Raw genomic sequence first — 15074 nt, 5'->3', positions numbered from 1 at the left:
ATTCTGGATGTTTTCTGTAAAATATGTGATAATTTGGTAGTTGTTTATTTTTTTTTGAAAGATTAATTTTTTTAAATACGAAAAAAATAATAAATTAATTGAAATTTAACAACTTTAAAATTATCTTTTTTGGAAAGAAATGTTAATGCAATTCGATATATAACCTAAAAACAACCGTCATAGATTCTTTGGTACTGAATCATTTTTTTAAAAATAAAATTTCCAAAAATAAAAAAAAGTAGATTTATATCCAAGGAATGTTCTAATATGTATGTATATGCCTAAAAACAACTCAATTATGCGGTTTTATAATAGTCTGTAATTAAAAATAATACGTTCATGTATGTATATCGATTTATAAGCATTGATCACGATGAGGTTTACATGCTGTATTATATTACCAACTTTTAAATAGATACCGATTTAAATCTTTGTAAAAATATCATCGAATTACCACGATTCCTGTCGAATAAATTCAATACACACCGTGTATTACATGAATAACAATCGCACAGTCTTTTGTAAAAGTACGAGTAAACTGATATCGGATTAAATAGTATAAATTTCCTTACATCTGTGATGCAAACAATATCATAAACGTATTTCTATCGTATTTCGCTGTTGGTCGAACGTAATATTATTTCGAAAGTTAGGATGACATCAAAAACGTATGATCGTTCGATAACAGCATATTATTAGACATCGTTTTGATTTTCGATTTTATTCTCAAAAACAAAAAGGTGATTTGAACGGACTGAATTCGTGCATTATGGTAAATTCGACAAGACGTAGACCTCTTACGTGTATACGAAACTGTTCGCTATTTAAATATATTCGGAATAGCTTCGGGATAATCAAAAAGGAGGGGAACGTCAAACGTGAATAATATTAAAATAATAACAAAACGACAATATTAGAGACGTGACTTTTCGGTTTGCGATTCGAGGCATGAAAGTAAGGTATTAATTAAGGTACCTTGTCGTTGTGTGGTTTGCACGATTTGTCTCGTAACTTTCTGTTCGGTACGGCTCATGCTCCTCTGTTCCGAGGAAGACGTGGTGATCTGCTGCTGCTGATTTTGTTGGCTCATGGCTGACAAGCGGTCTCCTCGCCCGAGCTCAGAAAGATCCGTTGGAAGGATCGAAATCCTACGCAGGTGGTATCCTGGCGGATTAACCTACCACCCGAACCTCACTCGCACTCAACCACCCTCTTACACACAAAAAAACACTCACTCACTCACAGAAAGATAGCAAAACGATAAAGAAACAAAATCGAATTAAAACGCGTGCGACACAGAACACCGACGAAATTATTTCACAGGCTAACGACTGAAATTATGTGTTTTACACAAAAAAAATAAGATAATGAGTTTTTCGCTAAATCAAATATTGGTTGATCGTTCTTTTTAAGATATTCTCTTGAACTCGCCTTGGTGGTAACTGAATCGCTGAAGTATGCGGCGGTACGGGTATTTGGAATGAAACGATGGCTGCGGTCGTGGTGGGAGACCGACGTTTGAGTAATGTGCTTTATTTAGATCTCTGTAAAATTAGAGGGTCCCTTACAGGAGACTATCTATGTGGGACGTGTTTCGTTTTATTTATTAATATTCTTCTTTTTTTTTCTTTTTTTTTTCTATTAAAATATGTGAAGCTAGAATGGTGAACTTGAAAGTGTCGAAATTAATGTGAATATTTATATATATATTTATACCTATATAAGATATACTTATACACTTAGATGACAATTTAAATCAATATTGAATTCACCGAAAACCAAAAACTTAATAAAAATTGTAATGATTAATATTCTAAAAAAAATAATTAGTGTCATTATCGTCCATCGTCATTTGGTATAAACGAGACGGACATAATTTAAAAAACAAATTATTACTGCATGCGTATTACAGTACTCATTATAAATATCCAACGCACAAGCATCAGTATAAGGTTTTATAAATAATTAATATATATAATATGTTGTAATTACCATTGATTTTTTGAAATAAAATATAACAATGCCACCATCATCCTAAAATAATAAGTGAACGTCATAAAATAAAAGTAAAATCATGCCAAATTTTTGTAAGCTAAATTCACCACGTGATCTATCTATTTGCCCACAACCCAAATCTATGATTTTCTAAATTTTTTTCAATTTAAGATTTCGAATATAAACCTATAACATCAATAAGACGCTGTCGAATTAAAATTAAAAAGTTGTTATTACAGTATTAATTGTATACCAAAATATAAATATGACAAATAAATTAAAATCACTTATATTAACATGCGTATAAGCATTATATTAGTTCAATTTTTTTTTTTTAGTGAAAAAAAAATACCTCACGAAAAATGTGTTATATTATGATGTATTAACAATCATCTTGACTTGTAAAAACACTGTACTTTTATTATAATGTTGATATAATAAAGTCTCAATATGGTATTTAATAACAGTTATTATCTGGCTAATAAATATTTCTTTTATTGAACAAGACTGACATAATAATAATTATAATAATAGAAATGTTGAATTACTAAATAAGGTTGCATTATACAGGGAAATTGATCATTTAACTTCTGACTGGTATTTTTTTGTGTTTTTAAGTTCAAATCATAATGACACCATTGCGACACCTACTACTACACCTATAGTATTAAGTATTTATTATTATTTAGCGAATTAGATATGAATTCGTTTCGAGTGAAAAATAGGTGTAGATTAAAATAAATTTAGGTATGTCGATTACATGCAATTTAGTGTTAATATTTTTTTTTTTTTTACATTTTTCAATCACCAAAGTAAGTACGATATTGTTTATACGATCGATAAATATGATATTTTTGAATAGTGAAGGGCTCAGGATTGTAAATTTCGAATTATTCGAATTTGACAATTTTTATATCTATACATTTTTATATTTGTCAATTTAGGAAATCTATATTTCAAAGATTATTTCAACTCAATTTTGTTGTCAATGACTCATTTTTATACTCTAATAAATTTAATTCTATATCACAATCTTCATTATAATAAAATAAAATAATTTATTTATAATATTTATAATAATTATAAGTCACATTTAAAGCAAATCTATAAATCCGGATTTGGATATTCAAATAATCAGAACATACAAATCTTCGGATTACACGCCCATCTCTACATTTAAACGATATAATGATATTTTTAATTCATTTAACAATCTAAAATCAAGTAATATAATTTATTCAACAATTCGCAAAAGAAGCCAATATAACTTAGCATTTAAAATTAAATTTTTGTAAAAAATGCATTCAATCGTGCCAATGAAAATGTCTGTGACATGTTGATCCATATTAAATATATTAACAGTAAAAATATGTTCTTTTTCTACAAACGCATTACAGAAAACCATAGATATTTAGCGAGCTATTCTCGTTCGAAGATTTATTATTTTTATTCAACGCGATACGAAAAAAATGAATTCAAAGATTTTTAAATGCATATTTCTAGATTTCGTACGTCAACGGTGAACTCAGAATCTAATAATACGTGACGGAGATTTAATAAACACTCGCGTTTACACGATTCACGACACACCACGAGCACAACTGAAAATTCGCCCCCACACGTCCATAAAACTAAACAGACAACCTAATACAGAGTTCGATCGACAGAAATGAATTATGTTACACATAGGTCTTCGGGACTAACTATAATAATACGAGTGGAAACGAGAACAGCATTAAGTCACAATATGTAGTAGACGGTTTTTCTGTAGATAATGTTTCGCTGGCGCATTCGTTGTATAAGTATACTCAAAGGAAAAATAATCAAATCGATAATGTTTGATTTAATTTAGTCTTAGTCTATAATTATTACGAAATCGCATGTTATATGTAAGCTATTATCTGAATGAGTTAATAAAGTTACTGCGCTACGAATTCATCATACCAATTGTATAAGATATATACACCACAAGAAGGAACATTTTTAGCTTAAACAATAGTGAATTAGTTCTCAAGATTTAGATAAAAGAGATAGGTAACTATTATACGTTAACATAAAATAAACATTTTATAACATTTGTTTTTGACTTAGCGCAAAAATTTTAATTTATCAGTGTCATATCCAGCTGAAAGGTTCGAAGGGACTATTTCCATCTACCTCATCCTAACCTTGTGATTTTTGTTTTTGTGCACTCATTTTTGTTTTTAAGTTGAAAAATTATGTATAAAATCAATAATAGTGAAAGAACATCTAGCATTTTTACAACCTAACATGTAAGCCAAATAAGTCGTACCGGGCACAAGATAAGTGCATAACAAGTACCCAAGTGTTAAAATTAGTATACGATAATGTAGATATAACTTTGACACTATTAGAATTTAAGGAAAAGGTGCTTGAGTCACTATAGCACCCTTTAAAAATATTTATGACAACCTATTTATATAGTACAGTCGAGTCATGATAACTCGAAAAACTTGACAACTCGAACTGTGTTTTATTCTTCAAAAAAATTCTCCCCCTATAAATTAGTTAGATATCTCGAAGTGAATTTTTATCTCCCTTCAACTTCGAGCTATCGTGACTTGACTGTATTTTATTTTAAAAAATCAGAATCCTAATGTGAAAAAAAAATGTCTCATTTTAGGCATTCATTTATAAACAATTATGTGTTATTCATTTGTCTGTATTATTTTATTCACAAAAGCTGGTGCTCTAAAAAATACCTTTTAATCAATACAATTGCCCTACTGCTTCAATGATTAAATATATATATATATATGTAAGTACACATTTTATACGAATCGATTTGCGTATTAAACCACACGTTATAAATAGAGCAGTGGTGTGTATACATATGGTGTCTCATAGACTGAAGTATGTATTTTTTTTTTTATTACGAACAAATCCCTCCCCCCAACGGTGTACTAAACAGATTATATACACTGTAAAGTGGTTGGATAATTATGGCGATTGGTGAAGTGTATTTTTATTTTTGGTCAAAATACCTAATTTGTTTTCGGCTAGTAAACATGGCTAGTGATACACGAACATCGATACTCGGAAATCAACACATTATATTTAATTTATATTCTTTATGTATTTTTACGGTTTATAAATAATTTAAAAAATGTTGATCACTCGGAATTCTCTCGATTACGACGTTTAAGCTACGTTATATATTCAAGACCAAAAATTATTATCAATCCCAACAAGATATAAACAGTACCCATTTTTTGAAGAAAAACTTGTGATTATAAGTATGTATTCGTACTTATGTGACTAATAAATCTTCATCACTACTGTGATCATAGGCTTGTGCAGACCTTTCTGGCAAGGGAGGCAGAAAATATATACAAGTATAATACCCGTATTAATTATTCAATTATATTATAGAATAAATTAATTAATATTATTTTGATTATTAGCTCAATTCATTTTAACGATGAAGGTATTTTTATCTTATATAGGTATATCATTGGTTCGAATAGAAATGTCATATAGTAATTTAAATTTCACAGTGCATTTGTATTTTAATAATACAATACTTGTATAAAAGAAGAAAATAAATCACATTGTTTACAACTGCTAAACAAAAACCTTTTAGCCTTTCAGAGTACCATTCATCTTTCAGAGAAACTTAATATGTGCTGTTAATAAACCAATGTGACTGCCGTGTATTTATGAAAACTCATTATTACTACGGTATCTTACGAGGCGCGAAGCTGGACAACACAAAAACATTGGGTACAGCGCACGCAATGTTTACATATTATTTATTGTATAAAATTATTTTATATTTTTTTAAGACTACGGGGAAAAATAAAACTCGCAGGAGTGGCAGTTGCCAAACCTGCCCTTCCTCCCATGCGCATATAGTTGTGAACATTACAAACTCGATAAAATATAATATTTATTTCTCTGAAATTCGACGCAATGAGTAACATCTAATAATATTTAAAATATCTAACGTGCACAATTATTGTGATATTATTCAATTCTATAATACTTACTATAGTATTCGCTAGGACTATACTCCACTATAACATCGTTGACCGGATATCCTGCGTAAGGGTTAATTGTCATCGATTCGTCATCTGTAAAACACAATAAAACACTATAATGACCAATTAATTATACGGGCCATAAAAATTTTGAAAGTTTGTATGTTTGTTTTTTTATTAAGTTATATTATATTATAAAATCGTTAAAAAGCATAACTAATAATCCATACCACAACCATAACACTAATAATTTACTTTGAATAAAATGACAGATGTGATTGTTATAATATGATATTCTTAAAAAACACAATCTCGCCTCGTCAAAGTGCTTTATCAAAAATGTTATCAATAATGATAATGAAAATAAAAAATGATTTGTTAAACTATCGAAAATATTAATATTGTTAGTGGTTATTAAGCGATGGCCGTTCCGAAACAACCCGTATGTTAAGCGATAAAAAAAAAATTCTTAAATTAAAATAAAACATTTAAAAAAAAACAATTAAAGTCTTTAGTGACATTATATTCTATACTCGATAGCAGGGCTTGAAACCGGTAACCGATTTTTTCCAGTAACCGGTTACCATGACTAATTTTTGGACTGATATCCGCTTCCTGGTTCTCGTGTTTCAATAATATTATAAAGAAGTGGTTATCAAATACCGGTAATCGCGTAATTTGGTAAAGATGGAAATCTATAATGGTAACCGTTTATTTTTAAGACCGGTCAATTAACCAATACCATAAATCTCAAAACCAATTAACGTTAATTTTTTTTTTTTTTTTTATTATATTCTAAATAGTCGAAAATAATTCTAAAATAGTTTATTAAATTATTTAAAAATCACGAAGTAAATATGAAAAAGTAAAAACACCAAAACAAAAATAACATTTTGTGTTCGAACCCTTAATATTATCGAGGCACCAACAATTCGGATAGATTTTCAGTATACAGATTGTTCTAATAGCTGATACATATGATATGTAGTATTATACATTTATAACTCATGTACAATATACAACCAGATATAGGTTATTAAATATACCAAAATTAAAACAATTATTGTTCAAAAAAGTAAATAAATTATAAATTATTGAATCGATTAGTTAGTAAATTTTAATTTCAATTTTGTATCTTACCAGAAAAAATAAAACAAATATCTGTTGATTTACAACCATTTTAACGTTACCATGTAAAAATAGTAATTATTAGTAGGCATTTAGCTGTACTCTTATAATTAAATATTATTAAATTATTTAAGAATTCAATGGAGAACGGCTATTTATTTGTGTTGTTTCGGTTCTAATAACAAAACGTGAGTAGTCCCATAGATACGAGACTACCAGCCAAGTGGAATCTCTAATTAATAGTACGCACATTGCTTTTATTCCCATAATTGTATTATTTAACGCATTAATTAACAATTGTTCTTGAAATACGAATAATACACCTAAAATATTTATTTACAGTATCGTATTGTATAAATCTTCCTTATGATTTTCAATAAATTTCAATCGTTTTTGATCTCTCAAGATTTTTCATTATATAGAACATGATGGAATTTATCGCGTATTCCTTTCAATTTTGATTCAATAACATGATATTTACTAACACTTTGACGTAAAATGTGTGGTGATTAATTGATAATGTTAACACCCTGTACACATTTATTTACTGCAGCATTATGTCCATATATACTTTTACAAATAAAAATAAAAGTCATTAATCATTGGAATGGGGGACGACCCCCTGGCAAACACGCGTGACTTGCGCCACTGTATTCTTAAACTCATTATTAAAAAATGTCACGAATAATCTATATTTATATATTTTATCCATAAACGATAGTGCATAATATGATAATAGTAAATAAACTCAATCGTGTGTAGCCATTGGGCACTAACTATCGGTAATCAGTACGGTTGATGATTGTATCATTGTTGTAATATACACAAATTCACTATCCTTATTAAACCCTATCTAATTCAATGATTTTATAATGATTTTTGGTCTTTTCTCGTCTCTATTTAACCTTTTTCTTAGCCTTGGGCAATTTTTTTACAAAACTTACATGACGCATAATCGCTTTATACTTCTCAAAAAATTGTATAACTTATTAATAGTTTTGGAAAATTATAAATTGTTTTCAGACCAAAAATATAGAATATATCAATCATTTTATTAAGCTTAAACTTAATGACACTGTCATTATTAACACATATCAACAAACGTACATTTAAGCGCTGATATATTTATATGTATATTTTATATTATATGAATAAAAATAAAACACCAGCTAGCCAACTGTTTTGATTCTTTTGGAACAAAATGTAAAACGAACTTGTATAACCGTTAAAAAATGAACATAAATATTACATTTTAAACAGATAAGTTAATAATCATAGAATGATGATTTATATTAAAATATAGATATCAGTTATAGGCGATAATAGTTGATTTTTGAAAGATGATATGGATGAAATATACTTTTCAATAAGACTTTACAAATAGTACTTATACAAATAAAGGGTTATGTCTCACGATTATGAATATGATTAATTAAATACAATCAAAGAGAAAAAAAATATCTTTCAAAACTGAAAGTAAAACAAATTGTTAAAATTTACAAATTTATCATATAATATTGAAACAAACATTGATGACATTAACTATTTAAGAATAAAAATGTTTGAGAATTTTTCTTTTCGAGTACCAGACAGAACGGTTGAATATATTATATATATTATTATATATATTATATATATATAATTATATAAGTGATTCGCATGTAGTAAATATTCTCCTTACGCTTATTATAAATTATAAGATGTGTAGGCGAATAAAATATTTAATTCTTCCTCGCAAAACATTATTTTATCCTTGCCGATCTAATAATTAAGTGCTGGCATGTGAACAGAATGTTAGAAAATAATTATACGTTTCTTGAATAATATAACAAATGGAGCAAGGGCAATTTATTTATCGGGCCTTTAAATAATTGCGAAAATTAAAAATATTTGTAGAAAATAAAATTGTATGATATAGTCGAAAGTGTTGAAATATTTGAAGGTTTTTACGTAGTAGGGTTCACGTTTATAAATCTATTTAAAACATCAAATGTATTTTATACAATTACGTCGATTACACTTACGTGCATCGCAATCAATTTAATTTTTATTTCAATCAGCAGAAAATGAAAAAAATTGAATGTAAACTAAATTCAGACCAAGAAGACGCTATCAAATGTCCGTATTTAGACGTATAATTATAATATTTACACACGTAAGATACGAATAGACACTTTGTTTTTAATTTTTTAATATTGAACCACGTACTTTCCTTAAAATGTATTCATGAATACAGTACCCGGTCTGGGAATTTGATTTATGGAGCGATCATCGTAAATGATCGAGGCGATTGAACGACTTTTTTTTCCTATTCATCTGATATTTGTCCTGCACAGGTTTTCGATCGTTTTATTACGGCGGGTCATGATACAGTGAATTTAAAGAGGAAATTTCATTATATCGCATTGTTTTTATAATATAACGAGTAAAATATGATGAGATATTTGCAAGACCGTGGACACCGCTTCTTGGTGTTAGTATAATTAAATCTTACATGTTGCGTATAGATACGGCTCACAGCTACGTTTGAGTGCCAAAAAAATAAAATAAAATAAAATATAAGCAAGTAATTAGGTGTATATAAGTTGTTTCTGTTGGTAAATTATTCGCATGGCGCAAAGTTGCGCAAAAGAGGCATCGCTATAAATTCACGAGCGGATCGCACGCAACTCGTAAATTTGAAAATGTCAACTAACCTACTATAATTTATTTTCCTTTTCAAACTTTCATAATATTCTGAAAAAGAACCAAACAATCCATTGATAATATCGGATTTTTCCCCCAAAATGCATCGTATCGATACAATCGATCTCAAACATTTAGTCATGTATTGTATGAACATTTTTCGGGGGCTTCACTTATTTTTTAAGTAGATCTTCGCGATGAATAATAATGAAAATTATAACTATAAATAATTGATGATAGTTAAAATTTGGAGCCATATATTCTGAATATATTTTTAAAAAATTCACTTGGGTAATAACATTTACAGGTTAGCAGAAAATTAATAATATAATTTTCCTATTCGTTCTAGTAAAATTTAAAAAAGACCCTTTTAATTACTTTTTTAACTTATTCGTTTAATTACTTATTAACTATCACAGTGGATAAAAAATGTGGAAATACAATAAAATCGACAAAAAAAAACCCTAAGTTAGTCCCCTAAATTAATTTCAATTATTTTTCACTTGCATCAAATATATCCAAGATCCGAATACTAATTATTTAGTAATTTATTCGATGAATAAGCTAATAGTATATAGGAAAAACGAGTTGACCGAAAATCGAATGCTACTTTATCAATTTACTCCTAATTGAATGATGACTGAGAAGACAAAAAGGGAAATATTATTTGTTCGTCAAAAACAACACTTCAAAATAATAATTATTAATAAATATTTCAATGAGATTATTGATAAAAATTTTGTTTAAAACAAAGAATAAAAAGTAAAAGCCGATTAAAGACATTTTGCAGGAACTGTGTTTGTCCTTCGTTATGTTTTAGTTGTATAGTTTAAACATTTGAAAGCATAGTACACAATGTGTAGGTACACATTATGTCATCATGATCGTAGTAAATCATCGATCCCATTCGAAGGTCAATATAATATTATAAATTAAGTATTTTATCTGGAAAAATAATACTTTGACTAGAACGTGACACGTAATAAAATAATTTTATATGCTTGAATAAAAATTACAATTCACCAATTATAATAATCAAATTTAGTTAGATTTTGAATAAAAAATTATTTACTTCTGTTTAAACTAATTGATTTAAAAGTAAAACGAATCGTAAATTTTAATAAAATAATTATTAAAAAGCTAAGCCTAGTATTCTCATCTGATTAAATTTTGTAAAATGGCTAACGGTTATCTTTAAATGCAATTTTCAAACCATTAAACACAAAAAAATACTTTTCATCATGAAAAACCAAACCAATGTTGTAAGACTAAATGTAATATTATTTTTGGTCGAACTCGATCTCACACTAGGAAATCGTTTATAAATAATGAATCGATTAATACTTATACTAATTTTATTTTATACAATTTCTAGTCTATATAATATTGAATATAAACCACTAAATTATAATTTAGTATATTATATATTTTTTAAGTATATTTTTAATTTCACTCGTAATCTAAAATAAAAAAATGTAAACAAACGCAAAAAAGAAAATCGTGTACACACTAATGATGGCGACTTATATTCGCGGAGAAATAGTGCCAAAATAATGGATAATAATTTGTAGCTAAGTATTATTTGACGTAACTAAATCATCAACCACTATTTAACAGTTCACAATACCCACGCGCTGTGTCACATGAATACGTATTAAAAAAAAAATAATATTTCAACGGACAACTAAAACTTTGCAATGGAATACCGTTTTATGGTTCACCAGCTATCGATTAGTCAAATTTGGGGATGATGTCATATTGCTATTTTTTATTTATTTTTTTTTAGATATCAAGTGAAATGAGATGTGGTTTTTTTTATCTTTGTACACGGGTTAGACTAAAATGATTGTTCCGATCATCACAACAATAATATATTTCTGATATTGTCTAATTTGTACTTTGAATATAGTTATTTTACTAATTCCCAAGCTATATTCTTAAGGATTTCGAAAAATTATTAAAAATAACGGCAAAATGTACAGCGTATCGGTTTTCGACAAAATAGAATTTTACTTTGCAGCGTTGACTAACGAACGCGCACGCCTTTCTTTTCAAAACGGGACGGAGCAAAACTACCAACGGCAATTACTGTATACCAGTGAGGTGGTAAGGACCATTGGGCCTCGATGAAGTGAGTGAACTAGCGTCCCTCATATGGTCTCTACACGAACATTCAAAGCGGACACGTCGTATTTCGAAATGTGAACACAATCCTGGCACGACGAACGAAAACAATAATCAGCAGATGATTAATAGACGCGCGAAATGAAAAGAAATCCCGTTTATTACCGTAAAAGAACGTGTTGCGTATTTCGTGAATCTACCGCGACACCGATTTCGACCGGGATATCCGCGTACGAATTTACTGTAAATGCATCACTGCCGTCAGTCGTTTTAATGAGCGTTGTCTCGGAAACGTCCGGGGCGCTATGCCCTACGGATGTGCTAGTGGAAACACCCTGTATGCAGACGCGTGCGCCTGCAGCCCTTGTGAGAGTTGATTTTTCTGGTCACCAACGTCGTCGATCGCGCGCGTGTATTGTTGGTGCAGCGCAATCGGTGCAACGTAATATTATTGCGCCGGACGGGGATGAGCGACGGTACGGGAGACGGGAGAACAGCCGTGTCCGTCATCAACAAGGACGTTATTATTAGAACGGCTTTGCCAGCGATTTCTCAGACGGCGCACTCGCCCGCGTCGTCGTTTATTACCCGCCGCAAACCTATGACCGCGCGCGCGGTACGGGCCGGGTTGCCAAAAAAACGGCACAACGACACGATGCCAAACGAACCCACGGACGGTTTTTTCTGTCTTCGTAACGCTAAAGAAACATACGGGTATAATAATAATAATAATAATAATAATAATAATAATTGTAATAATTATAATAATAATAATAATAATAATTTTAATAATTTTAAAAACCGTAATAGTTATTATAATATGATAATATTAATTACAACCATGAAAATAATATTATAATCGTTGAATTTCCCTCGGAGCCAAAAATAAGGGCATGCGCATCACAGCCGACCTTGAATCTCTTCAAATTTAGAACCGAAATCCATCGCCACCGTACGGTAATGTTTGTTTGTCGCCGACGGGATTATCAGGCGAACGGTGTCCGACAAAGTGTCCGTCTTGCGGACAACACAATGTATCGCAACTTTTCTCTGCGCGTGCGTTTGTAGCGCTTGCAGGCCGATATTGTAAATGTGAAATACAGTTTAAACGTCTGTTACCAAATTTTACGTGAAATAAGTCACATTATTCAAATTCTGTTTAGTAGACACTAATCGGATACGAAACAAGCGCGGTTCTAGGACTATATTTTCGTATTCCTCATTTCCTCCCCCTTCCCCACAAAATTTTTTTAATAAAATATTTATTCTTAAAGCTTCCACAAACACCTTAAATATCAACAGTAGGTACATTATAGTGTATAGCTTAAAATCTTTATATTAATTATAATAAGTTGGTAATAAAGATTTAAAATATTAAAAACATATAGTAATCTTTAATTTTGAACTAATTAAGTATAATTATGTTTATTTAAATATTTTTCAATTTAACTGTCAAAAGAGTTTAGACTATTCAGACTAATTTAAAAAAAAATAGTAATCTAAATTTGAAATTGTATTTTTCATGCTCGCAAACATTTTAAGGACAGCAGTTGGATCCTTTAATAATTTTCCGAGTTTTACCCATGGATTTGTGAGGATAAACAATGTTTGGTTGCACAGGAGGATCATAGTTTAAACTTAAGTCTAACATTTTTAAAGATTTTACCAATTGTCTGGTTGGTTCCGGGTTAAAAGGAATACTACTATTTACACTGGTATTTTTACTACCTGTAGGATCATTTGTATGTACTGATGGAGATGTTGGTGTGTTTCCTTCAATTGTTTTTTCAGAATAATATTTAGAAAAATTAGTTAAAAATACCTTCATTATATTAAATAAATAGAAACTAAATTCACAAATTCACAATAAGAAAAAAACAATACAATAGTCATATATCTATACAATATGTATTAATTTTTTATCACGTTAAGTTGGCTGTTATGAAAATATTTACCGTACCGAACTCCTGGTGATGACTTTCGCTTCCTTCAATTATGAACTAAGGTAGTACTTTCCACGGTTTAAGATATACTATATCTTCAATCGTGATACTATCTTAGGCTATATACCTATCTCTAATCGTGTTATAAATACTAGAACAACTGCAGGCTTTGCAGCGCCATTATCACATGTGTAATATTTTAGTAAGTTCGTCATCAATGTAATGATAATAATATAACTGTATATTATTATTATAATTTATTAAATGATAAAATATCTTATTTTTGTATAAAAATTACATTTTTAAAATGAGGGGCACCAGAAATTTTGGTATGGGCATCTGCCCACCCTGTCCATACGCTAGAACCGCCACTGATACAAAACAAGATTTTTGCAAACATAAACACAATTGTACTTAATATTGCTGATCCATCGAATACTGCTGATTATGCATAGACGTCAATATAAATGAAGATTAAAATGATAAAAATAATTGTTATAAACAAAAATTTATATGCTTCCATTTTTCATGAATTTTTCAATTATAAAATGAAGGCTCGACAGTGTTTATATTATACCATTTACTTAATAAGCTCGATAAATGTCTATTTTTCGGCACATCGCAAAAAAAGTATTTGATATACATCGGAATGATAAAATTAGTCAACGAGTTGCATCGTCTAATATCATAATATTTACGTAACATTACACGAAACGTGTAATTCTGAAGAGTTCTTTTGATTAAACAAAGCATTGTTATCAATAAACGCGGCGCTTTCCGTATGATGGAAATTTGGAATTTTTGAATCTGTACAACGGATGTACGGAAGCGTATAGCCACCTATATAATAGATCGATAGATTGAAAATTTGTAATGATTTATATTTATAAAAATATTATATATTATATTGTTATAGTATTATTAAAATGCCACATATTCCGTCAATGTGGCATTCCAATTATTACGAGTATATAATATATTATATAATATTTTCATGTATAGTTAACTATATAAAAGAAATATTTACCTTTACAAAACTTTTATATTTGTTACTAAAATATATTTTAATTTGTACATTTACGAAAACAATGCCAAAACTGCTATAGCTCATCAATCTAATTATAAAACATCTCAGCATTAGCCATGAATGAAAATAAATGATTTATTTTAAAATTAAAAAATATTCTATATTTATAAA

General features: G+C 29.1%; 1 protein-coding gene across 2 annotated transcripts in view; it reads right to left on the bottom strand.

Moving 5' to 3' along the window:
* Positions 1-15074, bottom strand: part of LOC112689207 (titin) — a 128817-nt gene that overhangs the window by 46346 nt on the left and 67397 nt on the right. Inside the window, exon 38 of one of the 2 annotated variants that reach the window (XM_025562791.1) lies at positions 6006-6089. In XM_025562791.1, coding sequence (XP_025418576.1) covers positions 6006-6089 — 84 coding nt within the window. Of the gene's footprint in view, positions 1-975; positions 1457-6005; positions 6090-15074 lie in introns of those variants that run through there. The other variant, XM_025562792.1, reaches the window with a different exon arrangement.

The sequence above is a fragment of the Sipha flava genome, unplaced genomic scaffold (assembly GCF_003268045.1).
Source record: "Sipha flava isolate LNK unplaced genomic scaffold, YSA_version1 42_pilon_pilon, whole genome shotgun sequence".
Taxonomy (NCBI): Eukaryota; Metazoa; Arthropoda; class Insecta; order Hemiptera; family Aphididae; genus Sipha; species Sipha flava.
This window is presented reverse-complemented; position numbering and strand designations above follow the sequence as displayed.